General features: G+C 40.4%; 1 protein-coding gene and 1 long non-coding RNA gene across 6 annotated transcripts in view; one reads left to right on the top strand and one right to left on the bottom strand.

Moving 5' to 3' along the window:
- USP32 (ubiquitin specific peptidase 32) overlaps nt 1-13,398 on the bottom strand; it is an 81,114-nt gene extending 67,716 nt beyond the window's left edge. For 4 of the 5 annotated variants that reach the window (XM_075032969.1, XM_075032970.1, XM_075032971.1 and 1 more), the window contains exon 1: nt 13,236-13,397. In XM_075032969.1, the coding sequence (XP_074889070.1) occupies nt 13,236-13,293 (58 nt within the window). In that variant the 5' untranslated portion in view covers nt 13,294-13,397. Of the gene's footprint in view, nt 1-13,235 lie in introns of all 5 variants that reach the window. The other variant, XM_075032968.1, reaches the window with a different exon arrangement.
- A 376-nt stretch (nt 13,399-13,774) lies between these two features.
- On the top strand, nt 13,775-21,903 carry LOC142033429 (uncharacterized). Its single transcript, XR_012651151.1, has 3 exons — nt 13,775-14,588; nt 20,540-20,601; nt 21,010-21,903. It is a non-coding gene; the product is annotated as an uncharacterized LOC142033429 (long non-coding RNA).
- The last annotated feature ends 667 nt before the right edge of the window (nt 21,904-22,570 follow it).

Here is a 22,570-nt window from a genome sequence, read left to right as displayed (position 1 = left end):
CTGAAAATTCAGAAATCTCTGCAGATCATTAAAATAACTTTTACCATACGTATGACCACAAATGTAAGTCCAACAGACGGCAATATCAGGGACAAAAGTAATTACTGTTATCAATAAAAGAACTGGTAAACTCATCCTCAGTGACTGAACAAAGCGATTTCTAGCCCCGATTAATCACCTTTCCCTGCCACAGGCCCCTGTCAGAGCACTTATCGCTTCTTCCAAGATGAGGTGCTGTTACTGCTCTAGATGCTCTGAATAAATTATTGCTGACCCTGGAAAAGAGAAAACACACTCAGCTAGCTGACCAGCACAGCCAGGCATGGGAACAGTACGGAAAAGTAAAGGAAAGGAGGCAGAGGTACAAGTTTTTAGTGGTTTTAAACACAGAGCATAAGCCATCTTGCAGCCACAGCACCAAAAACCCTGAACTCCCCTCCAAAAGACAGAAGCGTGCACAAAAATGAATCAGGAGCTGGGGAAGCCCTAGAAGTAAGCAACCCTGTCTGGGATGCCTGCTTTCACCTGAGCATAGTCATTGCTCAGTGCCCAGTTTCTAAGCTCTTCATTCCTCATTTTTCTGTCCTTTTCCACAACTATTTTCTTCTGATGCTTCTTCATGTACATGATCTCCTAGGATGATGGGTTTAGTTCTCAAACTTTTCAGTATTTGGAATGGATATTTAGTCCAATTTAGATCAGAAACAAAACTGTACTCTTCTGAGCTGTCCCTTCATCAGTTTTCCTGGCAAACAGACTGAAGGTTTTTATTGTCATAGGTGAGCAGAACAGCTTCTGTCACAATTCAGAAAAGCTGCTTCCACTTTATTACCACCATGAAAATCATCTAGACATTTATGCTTGTTAAGATACACAAAATTACATTATATAACTCATTTCCAAGAAATAAACAGCCTATTAAAATGAAAGGCAGAGGCAAATGCCAATCATGTAAATGCAAACAACACATAAGGACCTTGCTACAAAATAAATTATAATATAATGAATATTTCATATCCTCTCTCCCAACAGTGCCAAAGACACTAAATGCAGCTATACTATGAATTGTTCTTTAATTAAAAAAATATAGTCTAAGCCTGAAAGTTAAATATAATCTGCAACTTCTGCATAGGAAGGCAGTGTTTCCTATAGCCTTTAGTGAGGACAAAAGGCAAGTAGTTCTAATTTGCGATTTCTGGTATAGTTTTGATCAAGTATTTACTCAAGTGCTAGTCTCTGGCAGCTAAGAGCCAACTCTAGTTAAGCGTAGTACTTAAATAGCATGACAAGTAAAGAATAATAAACGATTCAGGTATTTATACACTGCTAAATCTTAATTTCTATAGTTAGAAGAAAAATATTACTGACTTGCAAGTCAAGTGTTTTGGCACAAACACATTACACGCATGTATGTATACATATAGCTGATGGACAATAAAAGGCTATGTATTTCGAGCCTTCCTATTCTTAACTCTTGGGGATACATCTGTCTAAAATATAATCTCAAACTCAGATGCAAAGTGAACTATTTTAGTGTCAGGTCACAAATTTATGTCTTCTGTTACACTGGTATAAACACATAACAAGTTCGTTACGCAATCTGTGAATAGCTGAAAAATAAAAGCAGAATCACAAATGGAGACATTAGCCTATATAGTCAAGAAATAAAATAAAAACTAACATGTGGTTAGTTCTGGGACCCTATTACATGTTTGGTAGAACACCAAGAATTGAATTAGATTATTATTTTTTTTTTTCAACAGACAACAGCAAACAATTAGCATCACTATTTCCAAACTCCATTTCCACTGCTGCATCTCCTGTTAAGAGAATTCCCCATTAACATCCGAGGACTAATATTCTGAAGAACTATCCTGAAAAATGCCATAGTAGTTTTAAGTATATCTGTGCTCTGTTACAAAATTTATGTCTGAAAATATTCATCATTAGAAGTATACTATTCCTAAGATCCTACATTTGCAAGGATGAAACAGCGTATTTTTAGATACACCATGTAACAGCTGTATGGGAAACCACCTTCCAGTAATTTTACTGCCACTGACCAGTTTAGATTGATGTGATGACTCAAATCTCAAGAGTTTCATATAAACACACTGTCCATTGTTTCATAGGAGAGAAGCGTAGAAACAGAAAAGGTATTAGAATGACTTAACACCAGGAAGCTACAATGCCCTGAATAGCATCAGCAGCTGGAATCTCTCCCTGAATCCCTGAAGAGACTCACAAGATATCCCCAAGGACATTACAGTCTCTATTAGAAGCACTACATTTACATAATAAATTATGAACATTTTATATGAAGAGATATTTATCAAATATTTTATATTCTGCTTTTTAACCTCTGTTCTTGTAATACTCTGGCTTCTGCAGGTATTTAGCCTGTGTTCTATATTAGAATTAGTGTCTATTATGGCTCCTTCCTCCTTTAACCTATCTACACTGCAATCTACTCATTATTTAAAGAACAAGATTAGTTCACACAAGACATTTACACAACTATTCTTTAAGCAAGGTAATTAGAAGACAACACTGAATTGCAGGTAACACAAAAAAGTGGGGAATTTGTTAGTGGCAAAAAGATCGATTAAAATTCTCTAGGAAAAGAAAAATCATGTTGTTAGCTGCAAGACTGGAAAACAGGGACCAAAAAGTTCTTATATTACTTTTCCACTGACAACCACCTTCGTTAACATCCTCACAGAATACAGAGCAGGCTATACTGACTGCACTAACTGCTGCTGATGATTTTTCTTAAAGAAATGCTGCTTCAGCTATGTGAAGTACAAATCCACTTTCCTAATTTCTAAACTAAAATCCAGGATTTAACTGTATCACATTGTTAGGGAAAATGTGGTAAAAATCTTCTTTACAAGACTAGGAAATTTCCAGTACAGAATAAGATTTTGTTTCTGGATAACACCTAACAACTAGAAACATGGATTGAAAAGAAGTGCTTCTTCAGCCCAAAATAGATTCATGATGCCATATTCAAGTTCATTTTTAGAACAAATTTAATCTGCAAAACTGAAGTTCTCATAATTACTATCCCAATACTTTCAGTTCTTTTTCTCTACATCCACAGACTTATTAAATCTGACACTTCCTGTTCTGCTTAGTTTTCTGAGTTTCTTCCACATTTTTTTCATTCAAGGTTTCAGAATTTTTAAAGAACAAAATTTCCAAACTAATGCAGTAAAACTGACCATTTAAAACAACTTGTCAGAAATTCCAACTGAATCAGTCTTGTGTTCATTTGTAGAGTCCCACTGAGACAGTAGCATGTACCTGTTAAAGTATTTCAGTTCATGACTTGCTGCTAAAGCAGTCTGCCACGGGACAAAACCTGACCATTTCCATTATCACTTTAAATTAAGATAAGGAATATCAATTCAAAACACAAAAGAACTATAAGCATACATTCTATATTAAATACTTAACATGAAATTAAATTGCACGAGTGGATGACAACTGGAAGACCAGCTAACAAAAAGATAGATACAATGTGAATAAAAACCACAGCTTGTGAGGAAGAATTCAAAAGGCCTTGTAATAGGTTTTATTTTTAAAGGACGAAGAATACTTTTTTATACCGAATGCAATTATCTCTTATTTTGGCCTGGTGACATTGCCTCTCATAACTTCTGGGTCCAATTCAGACTCTAAACTAAGCGAAACAGCTTCAAAGGATTTGGACATTAAAAAAAAAAATCATCAAAATAAATGTTATACAAGACACTGAAAAGTATAGCTTCGCTTTCCCTTTGTAGTTGATGGTTAGAAGCACGTATGGCACTCTGCGGACTGATGTGGCTGCCTCACTCCAGACCAGTTCTACACTGCTTTTCTCTGTGGCTCATGACATGCACCTGCAGGGAACCTGACCAGAAGAGAAGTCAAATCCCTTTTTAAGGTACAGACATGTCTCAGTGACTGTTTAAAACCATTCCAAAAGTCAAAATTGAAGTGTATGGCAATGTGTAAAGCCAGATGATATTTCTGCCCATTTTCTCAGTCTGTCCAAACTTACACATTACAAGTAAGGGGCTGTCCTGTTAGTTTCAACAGCATCCTTGTCCCAGAAACTCTGGATGGTTTGCAGTGCATTCCACCTTAACGCACTGGCGAACACATTAACCTGTGCAGTTTATGAATACCATTCCAGAAAAGAGATCATTATTTTGCCCCAAATACACCACATGGTAAGCACAATGAGTTGTTAGCCTCATCAGCACATTTCCATGTGATAGGAGAGGCTTGTTATGTGTTGTGATAGGCTAAAAGGAGAAGGGAGAGGAGGATTTAAACACCCTAGAGATCACAGCATGCTACCTGATATGCCAAGTCACCCCACCTGTGATAGCTAATCACTTTAGTGGAGGTAATGATTCAGGCAAGTAACTATTTCAGTGCTTTTGCCTTTCTTACGTTAAGCAACATATACAATGGGAAATAAACCCTGGTCATTACAAACTGCCTCGATTATCACTCAGCCACACGTCAGTATTACACTAAAATAATGAAGGAAATTTTTTTATTGTCATTATAATGAATGACTTAACAGTCTACACAGAAAAATGCTGTGATTGATTATAACTCGCATCAGCTTTTAAACAGATTTAGTGAACCGCTAAAAAAACTATAAGCAGACACATTTTGTTTCAAACCAAGATCTAAACCCATACCCATGAAGAATCAGAAACCCAGAAGAGCTTTTACACCAGCTTAATAAAACTGCAGTTGAAAGAGATGCACTCTTTCCAAACATGTCCCCACCTATAAGAAGGACTACGCCAAGCCTGCTCAGTTGTAAACACAAGCTCATAAAAAACCCCTACCCCTCAGAGGTGTTAAAATTCATTACATAAAGAAGAAATGCTAAGTATTATTACACAGCTAAGCTGAAAACACTAAAGCTACACCGACACAGTCATCACTAACAAAAGTAAGATGTCCCTGAAGAAATCGCAAAAGAGAATGCGCATTAGGATTTTGCCACTCTTTAGGCAAGCAGGGTATTTTTATTCCAGTAAGTGCTAGCAATAATACAGTATTCAAAGTTTTGTGAATTAGAACCTTTCAAACTCTTAGGCAGAATCTACCTTAATGGATTTTTCTTCTACATTCATCTTTGCCCAAAGGCTTCATTGTCTCATTATGTAAATGACCTTTTCATTTGAAAATTAAACGTTAAAGATGCTTTTTGTAGTTCTTCAATACTGCAAATATCACATGGACATTCACAGTAATTCAGACTAAGTACAACTTAAAGAAAAAGCGACTGCTTCAAGCAATTTAACAAATTAAGAAAGAACTTCTTTTAAAAATACTTTAAAATTGGAAGTCTTATTTAGAATTAACCTCCAGAACTTTCTTTCCTGTACCAAAACTTAAACTAGGAAATCATCAGTTCTATTATGAAGAACACTGAAGACTAGACTGTGAAATGCTGTTCTGAAAACACGCATGCAGAACTTGAAGACCTGCATATATACCTTCAGCACACTTTCCATCTCATTGGATGTTCCTCGCAGAACCCAACTACCAGTCAACACCCAACCGGAGCTCACCTAAAGAGAGGCCGGGCAGGTGAAATCCAACACTTTGTGCTCCTGAGTAGCCTCCACCGAACACCAAGTCCCACATGTTATTCAAAATAATTCTGGAAGTTACCACCAAATAGTTCAGTACTGCTAGTTAGCTAGGCTGCTGTAACAAAGCAGACAGCAAACACCACACTCATTACAAAGACTTATCAGTCAAGGACAGGCAGAAAAATTCTCATGCTTCTTCCACTCATTAAGAACACAACTTCACTTTATAGGTGTCCGTAAGTACCTAACTCTGTAAGGTTCCATGGCGAGACACCAAACATTTCTCGGTGCACTCCCAGTTCCCCAGTCAGCAGCAGTGAAACAAGACTGCAGCTCCCGACCCAAGGAGGAACACAGCACCTACCTGGCCCAGTAGGACTTGAACTGGATGCACAGCTCCCCACGAGCAAATCTTTAAAATTAATAGACTACTGTTAAATAATCCAGAAGGCCCTAAAAAACCCAACTGGGTAGCTCTGGTTTACAACAGTCCTTGAAATAACACAGTCAGCAGACAGAAACAATTCTGGTATTGGAAAATGCAACACTTGTTCTGCCTCTCCTCCATTTCTTTTCTGTATGCTCACTGTATTTTGAATTTCTTCTTGGACCAAAAAAGAGCAGGATTATTTTAAAGATAATTAGTAGCTAAGTCATACAGATGCCATGATAAGAGCTCAAGGACATACAACTCATTAGACCTACCTGGCACTCCCCATATACCAAATTATTTAGAACGAATGTATGAATTCAGAACCTAACCAAAAATATACTAAATTTTCAGAAGATGTTCTGTCATTTTTAAAATGACAGACATTAGTAAAATCTGTTTTTTTCAAATATAGAAAAATCATTATCAGTCCTATCGCAAAGTAGCAGTTGTACAACAATCTTTATTTATAGAATTAAATAGGCATATCATGCCTCACCTAATCAGATTACTTGCTAATGTTACGTTCTTTTTTTATTCTCACAAAGCTTGTCATCTCTTCACAGGCCCATTTTTTGAATGTGGTTTCATTTTTTTGAGTACTAAAGAACTGAATGCCTTACTTATTTTATGAAATGAGACAGTAGGCTGGCTTCCCTTTGAGCAGAAGAAAGGGGATGAGGGTTGTTTCACTCATTGCTCCCATAGTGCCAGCAGCCAGAAAGCCTGATACTGTTATAGGTCAAATACAACAGGACCGAAGTAGCCCCCTCTTTTTTTTTTTTCCTTTCACATTTCATTAGAGATGCTTCATATCATTTTGAAAAGCTTCCTAGTTTCTATTTTTGTCTTATTTTCTCTGTAGGACACTGTCAGGTAGATTTAGGACCCTGATGTTGTATTTCATAAAAACAAGGCTTTACAAAATTCAAGATGAACAGAAATATTTCATAGAATCTATCAGGTTGGAAAGTATCTCAGGAGGTCACCTAGTTCAGCCTTGTGCTTGAAACTGGGTCAACACTGAACTCAAACCAGCTTGCAGAGGGCTTTGTCCAGGCAGGCCTAGAAAACCTCTGAAGATGAAGTTCAACAACTTTCTATGGGCATGTATATTAAAAAAAAAGAAAAAAAAAAAAAAAAGAGGCCTGGTCACAGGAGTAAAAACTAGAAGCTGATTAGAAAGAGGTGACCATGAAAATAACTGATTTTGTAGATTAAAATACAAGAAATAACGCAGAACAAGCTACAGTTATATGAGCTACGAGATATATAGGTATATAATCTATAAAACAAATAAATGTTTTGAGTACTCAATTTTAGTCCACATCAATATAAGAAAATATATGACATATATAATAGCCTGACAGTGTACTTTTAGCTTATATCAAGACGTTTAACACTCGAAATGAGGATTTGTTCAGCTTATTCTTTAACTTCTGCCACCATGGCTGGAATGATATCATCTATTTATGCTCATTTGGCAGCTTTCCTGACCGCTTTGATTTGAATCTCTAGTAGCATGCTGACAGGACAAAAATGCATCTAATATTATGAGACTACTATTATTTAGAGACACAATTCACCTGTTGAAGTGAGAAACCAGAGGACTCCCGACATTTACTGAATCATATTTCAAGGTTTTGAGGGCTTCTTGCTTTAAGACGTTCAACTGTATCTTGTTTATGAAATGCCTACATTCTTAAATCCTCTTTTATCAGACTTACACCACTGTGTACACATCCAACATTTGAGTACTTACTCACCAAGTTACTGCCATGCTTGGTACAGCTGGACTCGGGAACCATTTAAGAATTACTAAAAACCTACTAAGAGGTATGCGATCAGTCCCGCAGAACCACAGCACTCACAGAAGCCTAAGCAGAAGGCAACGTTTTCCTCTAATTAGTAAGTTTTCAACTGGTATTTTCTAAAGACCACAAAAGGCATCTCAGGAAAGGAAACTTACTGTTAGTTGACTTAAGTTCACTATACAAATGTTCCTCATTTCCAATAGAAATAACTTGGGCAGTTACAAGTAAGAAGAGGTTGAAAACCACTGAGTACACTTCTCTAAACTTGGAACCTGAAGTAAAAGAAGAGAAAGTGGTCACTGCATCTTAGCAGATGAAGAATTACAAAGAAGTAACCTCTCTTCTAATAGCAGCCTCTTTTCATCAGTTCGTGGAAATTTAAGTAGAAATTCCCAAGTCACTTGTGCATTGTAGTACATGTTCAGCAGAGACTACTGACGAATCCTCCCAAAACAAGCATCAGAACTGAATGCCAAAGTTGTGAAATAATTACTGCTCTGTGAATTTGAGCGGCTACTTGCAACTCTACAGATTTATAAACAGGAAGTGTGAAGCTATGCATTCATACCTGCTTTAATCATATGACAGAGCCCTAAAGCCATCAAATACTGGCTGACATAACAAGTCTCGCTGTATAATCTAGACTGTCTCAACAGTGGATCCTATTCATTCTGATAGCTAAAAAAAAACCAAAAACCAAAAAACAAAAAAAAAAAGGAAGGCTGAGAAAGATCTAGGCATTTTCATCACATGCATCTGAAAACTCAAAAGCTCCTTAAACAGAAGGACACAGGTTTATACCCCTAGAAAACAACATAACCTGAAGAACGTTCACCTACCTACGGTGTGCAAGCACTGTTTTTCAGATACAAGAGAAAAGAAAGTAGAACAATTGCCTTCATGGGATATGGAAAGAAGAGAATACACCACTAAAATGGTTCCCTGATCATTTTTCCTAAAAATGCATCTGGGATTTAAAAGTTAATTTCATAGTCAGGAGTCATAAAAAGTAGTCTTCTGCGGGCTCAAGGGCTGAGTCCATGGATTTTGTCACCAGGTTGAGATCACGACAACCTTAAATAGATGATTATATATTTGCACAAGTTTTCCATCATCCTTTTGTCGGATTTATTACATCTGTGCGCTTGAGGATGTTAATGATCAGACACCAGATATATATGCCTTGATTTAAATAAAACAAATGTAGCTATTTTTCAAATTCAATCAAGACACAAAAGGTCACGAGCAAGACTTATCCTCTGCCCATCAGATAACATTAGTCATCACTGGAGAGCGTACTAACCAACCTTTTTGTGGATTAAAGCAGGTTTTCCTTGCTTTGACAGGCTTGTTCTCTAATCGGTAGCATCTTTGAGATACACAAACAGGAAAGAAAACTGTCTTCAAAAGCTACTATTTCATGACCTCTGGAGAGGCAAATCCTGTGAAATTGATACACTTACAAGTTTTGCCTCAATATTAGCTGGCGTTTTAATTGCATGCATGTTTTTTTAAAGACTGCACTATTTTTTTCTTTCTTTTTGCTCTTTTTCTCAGAGATCATTGTGCACAAACCAAAACGGATCTATCAGCAGCCACTCATTTCTCCACATAGTATACTCACTGACCACGGTGACGTTGCGGCAGTTCTCCCTTCTTCCATCCCAGCATACACGCGACAAAAATTTTACCTTGCTTTAAGCAGAAAGAAAACCCTGCCTTCCTCTCTGGCACAAATCTGACAGATCCATGATTATTCACTGACATTTCTTTTGTTTAAGTGGTTACCTGACTGCATAGTTAGCATACATAAGCTGAAAATGGCCTGAGTTAGCATGACCTGCTCTAAGTAGCACTCACAGAAACTTTGACTATAGATTCTATAATCTCATAATGTTCGAGTACCTTCATACATTTACGCTCACTCTGTGATTATATTCTGAAAGTTACTTAAGCAGAACACATCAACAGTCACTGGAAAACACAGTCCTTAGGCATCTGAAATAAACTGGCCAACAGTAACACGTAGCCATCTCTTTCCTGGGGAATCCTTATTAAAATATTCTATACACAACACAGCATAGCGCAGGAGCTCCTGTGCTAGAGCTAATACAATACTAAGAGAAAGTTCTTCCTTTTATGAAGTTTTATTGGCCCAAAGACAGCCCTTTAAGGAATCAGGTGTCAAGGCTGCCAGCAGAACAAGTAAAAGATAAGGCAGACTTTAGAGCACTACGTCCTTGGCATAAGGCAACGTCTAACACGGGGCAATTCTCAGAAAGAGCGAGCAGCCAGCCAGCCTGATGAACAGAATGGTAGCAGAGGAGTCAGAAATCAGAAGCACACGTTGGAAAAGGCACCAAACCAAAAAGGGATACTGACTGAGCTAGGGAAGCCTGCCTAACCTGTGACACTGCCCTAGGAAGACAACTGTTGTTGGAGCTTAGGGCTAAGGAAAAAAGCAACAAACTCAAGAGCCACGTTACCCATTTATGCCATCACAAACTTAGTTTGATAAAATAACCAATAAACCTATGCCCAGCTTGGAACGAAGCACTTATTTCACTTTCACCTATAATGACCTGCCTGGGAATTTTACCTCCTTACAAAGAAGTCACCCTCAGAAGGAGGTGTACAGGGTCAGGAAGAGCTCTCGCCACAAGTTTAGAACCCATACCTTTTCCACAGCAACAGGCAAAGCAGTGCCTCTGGCTGCTATAAATAAGATGGCCATAATTTGGAAATATTCGTAACAAGAGATGTCTAAAATAGCATCCCTGACTTCTCACTCCCAAACTACACAACTGGACACAGATTTTACAGGGCATGAAGGAAAAAGGGAGACTAAAAAGACTCAGTGTGACCTGCACTGGTGGACACAAGACTACTTCATCATTCCCATGCACATGGCCTCCTCGTCATCCACAGCGCCGGTCAGCTGTCTGTGCCAACGAGCAGGGGGGGAAAAAAGGCAGTACTATCTCATGCTCAAGGGTGAAAAAGGCCATTAACACTAGACTGCTCTCACATTTTCATCTCCTTGAATAGAAGTTACACTTTAGCTACAGTTATTTATATTGTGAGTGTTTAACCACAAAAACTCTCCTCGCCTTCACAACCACTGGTTACTCCCAAAATGGAATTGCAATAAATTGCGGCCATTCACACCTTAAAAGTCAGCCTTATTTTCTGAAGCTTACAGAACCAGCAGCACTCATTGCTTTTTTCCAGATATTCTGAACAACTGGAATTAAAACTAGTGTCTTAAAAATATGATCACAACATTCAGTAGTAATCTGAACGATTACCACTTCTACAAGTATAGTTAACTACTATTGATTACATATGAAGAATTCACAGTTGAAGGATTTGTACAGCATTACCTAATATAAAACTTTCTTGGCATTTAAAAACCAGGATACAATGTTAGAGAAGGTAGATCTAATTGGACATAAATATATTTGGCTTTCTTTTTTTAATATTTATGCTTGTCCATTATCACTGTTTGTGTCCACAGAAGCGCCCCAAGTACCAGCATGGTTCTGTGTAAGTAAGAATGGCCTAACAAATAATGTTTTGATAACTAGCCTGTTTTATACATACAATGATTCACTGGTTAAGTAAACAACGTAGTTATGTAGCAAAACACCAATTTATATTAGAGAGCCTAAAACAACCTTTCTGTTCTCCTACAGAAAAACAGTATTAAATGCCTCATATGGATAGAATAACATCAAAGAAAAATACTACGTTCAGCGTGCAAGAAATAATTTTAAATTACTTTAAAAAAACCCAATCTTATTTTTACGTCAAGTAAACTTTTAATTATGAAACATCCAGATCAACTTCCTAGATTTTGAAGTAGTATACAAGTTTAAATCTAACTTTAAAATTCAAAACATTTGGGTTTTCTTATTTATGAACTTTGGAATATGCATCTTGACCAAATGAATGTATTTTCTACCAAAGAGCTTATTTCAAATACTTCCTGTTATATTCAACTTCACACCTCTACCAAGCTACATTTATGACTCCAGCTCCTCTAAAAACATATACACCAATGCTTTTGAAGACTTCCTATACTTTCACTAGAAGTGAAATTCTTCAAGGCTGTTATGTTTTAAATCTGTAACAAAAGGGACTTTGAATCACATATTTGTTTCTTCTGCTTGACAGTATGTTGCTCCACTTCCTATTTGACATGGCATCCCTCAGGGGCTCCACCACAGAAAAAAAAAATTAAAAAATATTTAATAAAAATCCCATCTGACATTAATTTGTTTCTCCTTCAATTAACACTCAAGGCTTCCTCCCACTTTTCCCTTATCAATCATTACATGCTTCTGAGATGTAAGTAGAAATAAAAAGGGCAGCCATGTATCGGTTTGAGCTTATGAATTCTATCAATGCTTAAAATATCAAACAGGTGAACTGCTTTAACCGTCTGTACTACATCACACAAATACACAACAGAGCAACAATCACACAAAAAACTATCCTCCCTGCAAACCATTTACTGTTGAAAATTCCTGTCCCTCTTTGTCCTTGGACTTGGCTATCAGTTCTAGAGCAAGGTAGCTGGCAGGGTGTAGCTTGCCTGTCGCCTTGGAGCCCTGCAGCTGCAAGCATTCAGCATTTCGCTTGTTTATGTTTTCCCTTGGCTAGCTCCCTCTTTAAATTCTTCAGCAGGAATCCAGAAACGGGCTAAACCAGCAACACATATGACAAACCACGCGAGCTACATCCATCTTTCAACCCAGAGATGCGGATGCGTGCTCCCTATCACGGACATGCAGCAAGTAAACATGAGGAGCCAGCAGGTACGAGCGAGCTGACAGGCAGCGCGGCGAGAGGAGCAGCGCGGCGAGTCCTGTCACATCGGCACGGCAGCATTTCCCAGCGCCTCATCCTCTTCCAGGGGAGCTAAGAGAACCGGCAACCGAAGAGGCTAAAGGCGAGGCCGAGGGCTGCCAGACGGCCGGAGGGTCCGGCGGCATCATCGCATCGCCCCGCCGGTTGCCTCTGCCCCTCGCCCGGGCTGAGAGGCGGGAGCGGGACGACTGCGAGGAGAGGGAGACGGATCCTCCCCGCGGCTGCTGCCCAGGCCCCATGATTAAGATAGGGGAGATAAATAAATAAATAAGTAAAGCGGGGAGGGGGGGTGGAAAGGAAGGGGGCGGGGAAGGAGTCTGAGGTGGAGGAACGGCGCAAGTGCCTCCGCGCCGGGGTCTGTCATGGTGGTGTGAGGAACCGCCAGACGCCGCCTCGCCTCACCGCCCGCTGACAGGGGCAGAGCGGGGGGGGGACCCTCCCGCAGCCGCACACCACCACCCCCGGTCCCACAGGCCCACCGCACCCCCCCCCCCCCTTCACCCTCACCCCTTCGCAGGGCCTCGTCGTAGCTGAGGAAGCCGATGCGGGACTCCTTGGCGCCCATGATGCCCCCTCTAGTCCATGGCCTTCCCCCGCCGGCCGGCTGGGCGCCGCGGAGCCCGGGCTGCGCCGCTAGCGACTCCGGAGCACAGGGCGCGGGCGGGGGGGGGCGGGGCGGGCCGGGGCGGCCGGGGGGAGGAGGCGGCCGCGCGCCCTCCCCGCCGCCGCCTCCATCGCCGGGTCACGTGAGGAGCCCGCCCCGCCGCTGTCACGTGACGGGGGGAGGGCCGCTGGGCTCCTGCACCGCTTCCACCCCGCGCCTCCCTCTCCCTCTCCCTCCCCGTGGCGCCTCCTAACGGACGCCGCGCGCGCGCGCCTCTCTCGCGCGCCCTTCGCGCCACAGGGGGAAGCGCCCCGCGTCACGTGAGGCGGGCAGGCCCCGCCTCCTTATCTCGCTGCCCGCCGAAGGCGCCGGCGCGCGCCTCCCGCCTTCCCTTCAGCCGTTGACCGGGGGGGAGGGGAGGGGAGGGGGCGGCTGACAGGAACGGCGCCGGCCGGGCCCGCCGATCGCCGGTCCGGGTAAAAACCGCGGTCCTTCCCTCGGGGGAGCGAGGGGTCGGTGTCTCCGACCCTGTCTCAGAGCCGTTACGCGCCCAGCCGTACCCCCCGGGGTACAGAGAGGAAGGGCCTGTGAGAAAGAGGTCTCTCCCCTCGCGCCCAGGCTGCAAAATTTGGCACTTGCGAAACCGTCGACACTTTCCGTAGGTGAGCGCAACGCCCGCGGAGGGAGAGGCGCAAGGCTGCGGTGCACCGCGGGCGGCCCAGGGCGAAACGGCCTCTCCCCGCTACAGCAGTGCCTCAGTCCCTGTCAGTCCCCCCTCATAGCCCGCAGGGGACCGCGGCTCTCTTCAGAAAGTCCTCTTAAGGAGAGGCACTGCAAGCATGGGGTGACAGTAGGAAGTTCCTGTTCCATTAAAATGGCCTTTCAGTGTCTGAAACAGAAACACGGACTGAATCGTAAAAAGGATCAAAAAGACTTCTGTCCTTTGCGGTTCTTCAGCGTGTTTGCGCTTAGCATTCAGTCCGACGCTTCCACAGAATGGGAGGATTTCCCAAATGGCTTTGTTACAACATTAAGCCTGGTAACATACCCTGGGTCACTCCCGAGCAGAAAATAAGGAGTTTGAAAGAAAACATTGATTTCCAAGGGCAGCTCGTTCCAAGGATTGTTCCTGTACAGAAACAAAGCCCATGAAAACACCAGTTGCAAGTCATTCCCTAAGTTACAGTTTCCATACTGAATGATCTTACCACATCAGAGCTGGAGAAAGGTCAAGCCGAAGTTACTTTCTCACTGATGTAAGTTCACGCGTAAGTATTTTTATAGCAAACATTCCAAACAAATTTAATATCTGATATGCGAAGCCAGGAATGCTGATTACAGAGAAGCTGGCTTGAAGGCCAAATTTCTCCTCATGTAACCCAAGTGCAAAGACACTACAAATGAGTTACTCTTCGTAAAGCCTCCTTACATTTTTTTCTGCCATCATCTGAATTGTTTATTATCTTAGATTTGTGGCAAAGAATATAATTATTACACTCAAGCATAAAATCTGCCACAAAGGACCTTCTGCCTCTCTGGAATATAGACTATGAGGGTGAGGGGGGAGCTTAAGTGCTTTTTAAAAACATAAATGAAATTACTGGAAACATACTTCAACCCACCAGCCACTTGTTACATACTTACCTGTTAAAGAGGATGGAAACTCCCTTATATCCTCTTACTCCTGTGCTACCTTTACATATATCTCTTCTCAATAAAGTCCCTCACCCAAGCAGCTTTCAATTTAGGTACAATATAATCTCTTTAAAATATTTGAGAGAAAGAATTCAACAAACATGGCAACATGTCAATCAAAAGCGTAAGCTGGCAATATTAGAAACAGCTGGAGAAGTCTGTTTTATCTTGTGATTAAATGAAGTATTCCAACCCCTAATGATGGCATTCCTTGTTCCATGCTCCATTTGTGATGGATCACTTTTTTTGAAGCATTAACTCGCATCTGAGGAGACATGGTTTAATTCCTGACTTCACTGTGGTATTCCTGTGTGACCTTATGTCTAGTAATTATCTTTTAATGTTTTGGTTGCTCCTCTGAATTACAAAGATAACGATACAGAGAGTCCCGTTTTGCTTGGCAGAGCAGTTACAGAAAGCAATTAGAGCAGGAAGCAACTACAATGGTGTTGTAAGACAGCTTCACACCAATTTCTAGCTTTCATACTGAATTCTCCATGACTGTTTATGCTTGCCTCACCTCTCTTAAGTCTCTTGCTTTCAGTAAGTTATATTATTAAACAGCAACAACAAAACCCCAAGTAACAAGGCACACCACAGAACTGACATAACACTCCCGGGCCTGTTTCATTCTAGACATGTAGGAGTGAAGGAAACTGCCAGGACAATAATTCCCATCCGATGCTATTGCAACCACCACAGTTTAACTGCTCTCCTCCATCTACTCAATTCCATGTTGCAACATGGATGAATTACCATCATACCTTTCTGTATGTTTACAGAAACCCATCTATCTCTTTCAAAGGTTTCAAAAAAAACCTCAACAAATTAAGCTTTCTAGTTGCCCCTCTCTAAAGAAGTACATCATTCCACCAATTCCTAGCAAACTTCCTCTATGCCCATTTCAGATCACTTTTTCAAGTACAGATAACCAGACTTTTATTCCGTTTTCAGCTGAGGCCTCACCAGCACTTTGTAAAACTATTCCAGTTTTATTTGTTATGTCTTGACAGAACCTCTACTTGTAGCATACACAAACCCTGTTCTCAGGCAGCAGAGATTATGAGGCAGTATAGGGGTTTTAATGACAACTGGTTCTCTTTCTAAATCACAAAAAAAAAAAAAGAATGTCTAAACTTATAATTACAAGTGAGATCCTGACACCATCTTACTTTCACAAACAGCTGACTTGGTATTTGATGCAAATGAGAAAGCATAACCCTCTAGTGAGGAGTTCCTTCCTCTAGAGGAAGGAAAATGGAGTGGAATGATGGTTAATAATGATGGTTAACAATTCATATTTAAAAACATGCTCTTTCCAAAATGGTTAAAAATATGTATTACATTAAAGCTTGCTGCAATTTACAGCTAGCTAAGTTGTTTAGACTTATACTGCATTTTTGTATGACTTTTTAAAAAATCCAGACTAAAGTGACATCTCTTTTATGTCCCAGAGATAGGAATGATGTCTAACAAGCAGTAGAATTTTGTTTGAAGAGTGCTTTAAAATAATTTACTTGATCCGTTGTATGCACCATGGCTTGCACCAAATTTAATAACAAAGATATCCTAGATTGGAAAATCAGACTGGAGGCTTACAATGGCAGTGTCTTTGTTCAGATTAAATTAAGCATGTTCTCAAAGGCATTGAAGCAGGAACCTTGAGATAAGACTTTGTATGTTAACCACAGATTAGATCTGGCAGTAAGTTTTTAATGAAGCCTTATTGGGGAGCATAAAATTATAGATGTTGCTACTATTTAAATGTTATGTCAAAGGTAAATCAAATTAAGATACAGTGAATTTAAACTTGTATTAGATGAATTGAGCTCCTCTCTTCTGGTAGAAAAGTGCTATATGTGCAAATCTAACTGTAACTGGCCACGTGTCCTTTTGATTGCTATGATTTATTTAATTATTCACTAATCACAAATTAATTCATAAGCACTTAGGAAATATCTTTAAGTATCTTTGCATCATTGTCAAGTATCTGTGGAAAACCAGGCATTTACTGCTGCACAGAAGCTGCAGGAGGCTTGCAGCAACGTTGCCTTCTTGGCAGAGCAGCTGCCAGTCACCAGGAGGGTGGTTGGCAGTCCACAATGCTACCGGGAACGGGAAAAAAAAAAAAAAAAAAAAAAAAGACACAGACTTCAACTGAGCCTGAAGCGGGCATCTGCTAAGGAGAAAGTGTTTCGAGTTGCAGTGAAAAGGCCTGAACTCAAAAGAGATAAGCCAAGTAATTGTGGAACTGCTGCAGTGAATCAAAAAGGATTCTGAGAAGAGCTGTGTAAGTCCCTAGGATTTCCTGATTTAAATTCACTAAAAACAGGAAGCAAAAATGCAAGTTCTAGGCCCTGCTCTATTATTTACGTCTAAATCTCTGCCTCTCTTTCCCCAGTATCTACCTCCCTGCCCTGAGATATTATTAGTTTTTTAAGGATCAGTTGAGTTTTGCAAACTACTCCAAAATATATGTGTATTATGCTATTCTATGTAAATGCTGCACTCTATTCTCCAGAATAGTTGCAATCTTTATGTTGAGGGTGATATAAAAAAAATTACAAAACATTTAGGCTTAATGCCTAATAATAACTTAGGCTACTCTTCAGTATTTGTACTTAATAGGAAATTAGGAAGTAGGACTGAAGCGGTTTTCAGCAAAAAGATGAAAAAAGCATCCAGAGAGCTAAAACTAAAGCTGAAATTGCTCTAAGTGTTGTATAGAAGCTGATGGCCCAACAGACAAAAAAAACCCCACAAAATGGCACGAGAGGATGAGGACTTGATAGAATAATAGGAAGACTCACGTCAAAGGCCTAGGTCAAATAGAGCAGAAGGGATCTCAAATTTTATACTTTGACAGAATAGTAGCCCATAGCACCAAAGATTCTCTGACTCTCCATATCTCATAAATATTTCCCTATAACCATTACTTAGTTGTAATATTTTTGTAAAGTAGCTTCGTGTTATTATTGCTACAGATTATTTACAAAAACATGCTGTGGGATGGGTCATCTCTAGGAATTTGTATATTAGGAACCCAGTAAGGGAGTTTTCTGGGGTTTTATTACTCCAGCAAGTGAACTTCTGGTCATCAAAATCAAATTTGTGACTAGGAAAATACGTGAGCCTACGAATGCTCAAACAGTCATATAGGGCTTAAATTTTTATGTGTCAAAGGTAAGCATTTCAGTCTGCCCTCTGTTTAAGAAACCCTTCCTTGACATGTCCTGATCTGCTCCAAGCAACTGGAGGCAGGCAGTCTACCCCACGCATTTAAACGTGATAAAACTTTTTGGGTTTTGGTGGGGTTTTTTTTTTGGTTGGTTGGTTGATTTTAAGGGTGTGTTTTTTTAAAGAAAAACCTAAGCCTGAACAAAATCACAGTCCCACACTAGAAGCATGTAGAAAACTTTGTTTTCTCAAGTGGTCACAGAGCAGAAACATAAGAGTAGAACTTGTAATTGCATTTAATGGATTCTGGCCAGACAAGTCCTACTAACTGCACTAAGATTTAGTCTTTTAAGACATTTATGTGCTTTTGAAATGTAGATCCCCAATCTCCAACACAGACATAGTTAACAGAACTATCTTCACCCCTCAAGTCTGGAAGTAAACTTGGTAAAGGACTGTAGGAGCTGATTATCATCTGTAATTTGCATTTATTGCTACTGGTGAGGATTTGAGACACACTGTGCTAGGCACTATACAAACATGAGACAACTTCTACCCCTTCCTGCTTCACAGACAGTCCTGAATGGAATGCAGCAGAGCACATCTCAAATATTTGAAAAGAGCAGAAGGTGGGAGAGATATCAAGGTGCAATAAGAGTATTTGTTCACTGTAGGCCCGCAGTGTTCATAGCTAAATGGTTTCATATCTTTCTAATTATAAGGAACTGATGAATGAGAAAAATACCTCGAATTGTTGTCTGCCAATCTAATTCTGATGTTATCAGAGGAAGAGGGGAAAATACAAAAGGCTTCCTCAAAGAACAACAGAACTACATATGCAAATTGCAACTTTTATCACATCCCACATTTTCTAGGAAACAACTGGTTTAGAATAGTAGTCAGGGTGACATTCATTACAGATTTATATAAACTAGGGAAAAGGGAAAAAAAAAAAAAAGGACCAGGTTCCTACCAGGACCCTCCTATGTCACATTGTTATTGTATAAGCTGTACTCCCACACTATTGCCAGCATGAACTTTGTAGCAGAACTTTGCAGGTGAAAAGGCCAGTGCTTTTATGGTCAAAGCTGAATAAAAAAACCCAAAACAAAACAAAAACCAAAAACAAAATGAAGAAAACAGATGTAATACCTATAGAATTCAGTTTTAATAAGCTCACTGTAACTAGCAGCAGCAGATAAGAAAATGAACTCTAAATATTATCTTCTTTCTCAGGAAGCCCCACCCTATTTTTAATAAATTTTGTGTTTACTTTCTTAACCACAAATACTCAGACAGGATTTCTGCAAACCCAGTAATCATTCCCCTTGTTGAAGGGTTGTGTTAATGAATGCAGTGCTCACCAGGGTTCCAGTGTGGTGTAGCCAGGGGACTCTGAGTGAAATGATTTGGAATTTTTCCCCCCTTATTTTCAGTACGAGGACACTTCTCTTCTTACACCTCCTCTACAGATCCCCACTTCCCAGCACTCTCATGAGTTGTTCAAGCACTTGCCCTTCCCCACCCACCCTGACACTGCTGCCTCTGCCATAACAGCCAGGCCCTTTGCCCCTGGGCTGGCAATTGTCCCCTGCTACTTCCTGGCAGCAGCAGACACTTCATACCTTCCTCCTTCCTGATGGGTTGATACCATATAAGCAGGGTGGGGAGGCAGGAGAGAACAGCGTGTCCTTCTGCCCCAAAGGGCTGAGCTCTAGTGACGGTACAGCGTGGAGGTGACAACTACTGCTACGCAGGCAGTAGTGACAGGAGACCTGCTATGCGCACCCACATGTGGCAAACACCATACCTGTATATCAGGTTGTAGCAGATATGGGAAGAGGGGTTTGGAGAGCAGCACTCAGTCTCCTACAGGAAAAGACAGAAAGGGAAGGGGAGGCTTCCCACAGGCCTTATGTGAGCTGTGGGCTACCTCTGTTTAATTTTGCCACCCCTTTATAAGAGAATTAATATTTTTTTTGAGCCCCTTCCCTCTGGATGTTTTTGTTCTGGGAGTTCATGACAAGTTTAAAGCCACTCAGAATTGCTGCTTATATTACTACTCAATACATAATTCCAGCTCATGTTATTAATAGTGTTATCTACACAACCAAAGAAAATGAGGTACGTCACACATTCTTAGCTATTTTAAGATTTGTGGGTAAGTGATCCCCCACTTTTACTGCAGTTGCCTTTGAAACACGCATAAGAAAACACCATAAGGCACCCTCCACTCTTGATGTTCTCTTAAGTAAAACTTCCCTATGCGTGGAAGGGTGACACAATCACACTTGAGGCCCACAAAGAACAGTAAAAAACCTTTTTTTCCTGGCAGATTTTGCTGATGTTCTTCCAACCCAGAAGTAACAAGGTGCCACAGCTAATGAAAGTCACAAGGTAAGTGTAATGCATTAGAAATTTTTATAAATATCACAGCCTTCCTGATTTTCTATCAACCTGTTTGATTATGCCATATATGTGATATGTCATAAGTGTGATAGAATTAATCAGCCTGCTGGAGTGAATGCTAAAGTAACAGATGAGCTTTGGCAAAGCTGTTGCTAGCATTGAAAAAGAAAAACTGTGACAAAAAAAAAAAAAAGGCAGACCTAAATCCAGAAGCATGTCATTCAGAAAGTGAGACATGCTATGATTTAGCATAACAAAACGTAACAAAAATTGATGGGAACATAGATCTCCCATTTCAAAGTGTTGTCTCTGTGTAGATTAAGAGTATTATCTGTCATCAGGAAACAATGGGAAAAGAAATATGTTTGATGAAAGCAATTCTGTACTCTCTTGTAGACAGAAAACCACTGTGTCGTTGGAATGGAAGTAAAGGATTTCTCTGCAGTTCCATCCTCAGCAGCAAAAAAGTGTTGTGACAAGAGGAAATGCAAATAATTAATCACAGAAGATCAAATGAAAGGAGTGACTTTGCAAGAAGTGACTAACGTTTACTCTGAAAAGTCCAAGTCGCATTGTAGAAAGAGGATGCTTGCATCGCCCCCAGAGTGCGACAGCAAACCCAGTGCACAGCAGGCAGTAGCTTACCACTGTGGCACAACAGGGCAACTTTCCCTTTCAAAGAAAGAGCTTCTTTCTTCTCAGCACAACAGCTGCTGCACACAGGGTCTCCAACATCTTAGCAGTTTGAATGTTGTATATAGAAAAAGCAATACCAAAGCATAAAACATGTAACAATTTCATGAATGTTTTGCCAGAAGCTGATACAATGGAAAGCGCATCTCAAAACAGCAGGGCAGCAGAGTAAAACAAAAACCATGGAGCCAGTACTGTCATGTCATTTGGCACATCCTTGCACTTCCCTTAATTCTGTTTCAGATCTTGGAAGGGAAGGCCAAAGCATCTTATTTGCTAATTAAGGTTTCACACGATTCAAACACTGAACAAACAAAGGACATCCCCAAATAGAGAAACCTGCCAGCCTTCATGACCTTGCCAACAGACTGATGTCTCAGTTCAGTGCTTTCACAACACAGATAGAAAAAGAACTCTGGACAACTGCATATACAAACATGTATGCACACGCACACATTTTTATGCTGGTGAGCACACACAACCACTGATCGTGACCCAAAAGTTTCACCTCCTTGTCTGAGTTAAGGACACTCCAGACACTCTACAGATGGGTAAAAAACCCACCATTAAAATAACAGACCTCTATTTTATGGTGTCAAATGGCTAATCATAGTAATTAGGGATTTTAAAGTTTTTTACCAAGTAGCATTATCTAAGATAGTATCATGCCTGTAATCTGTCCAGAGTCAATGAAGCACTGCTGGCCAAGGCAACAAAAAAAAATGTCCGACGGCTTGCCATCTGCTCAAACCACTACGTCACACCTCATTCCCCTAAATACAGCAATAAGCCACAACAGGATGCAGATGACCAGATTGTTTAGCTGTCATTTCAGCTGAACACACAGTGGCTGCTGATGTGTTACAGTGGACTCTCAAAACCAAACATGACATATCGCTGCTGGACAAACAGCTCCTTCAACATTTTGCCTTGCCATTTTTGTGGATCGATTGTACCCATGCAGCAAGGTAAAGTATTAGGGGTTAATCAAAATTTTGCCTACTATATTAAGTATTTGAATGTGTTTTTATTATATAAAACACACTGTTAAATGATCCATAAAAGCCTTTGGCACTCACTCTCCCTTTGGTTAGAAGCCCAGCTACTCCTAGAAGAGCTTTTGGCCTAGCAGCTCCTTTCAGCTACTATAATAAAAATTAGGCCTGGAATATTGAGGAGATTCTTGAGCAGCTTCTTAGCAATAAAAGACAAGTTCAGAGTAGCTGGAGGTTGCCAAATTGTTGCAGCTTGAAAAAGAAAATTG

This window comes from Buteo buteo, chromosome 7, assembly GCF_964188355.1.
Source record: "Buteo buteo chromosome 7, bButBut1.hap1.1, whole genome shotgun sequence".
NCBI lineage: Eukaryota > Metazoa > Chordata > Aves > Accipitriformes > Accipitridae > Buteo > Buteo buteo.
The sequence above is the reverse complement of the archived record's forward strand: the minus strand, read 5'-3'. Positions and strand labels throughout refer to the sequence as shown.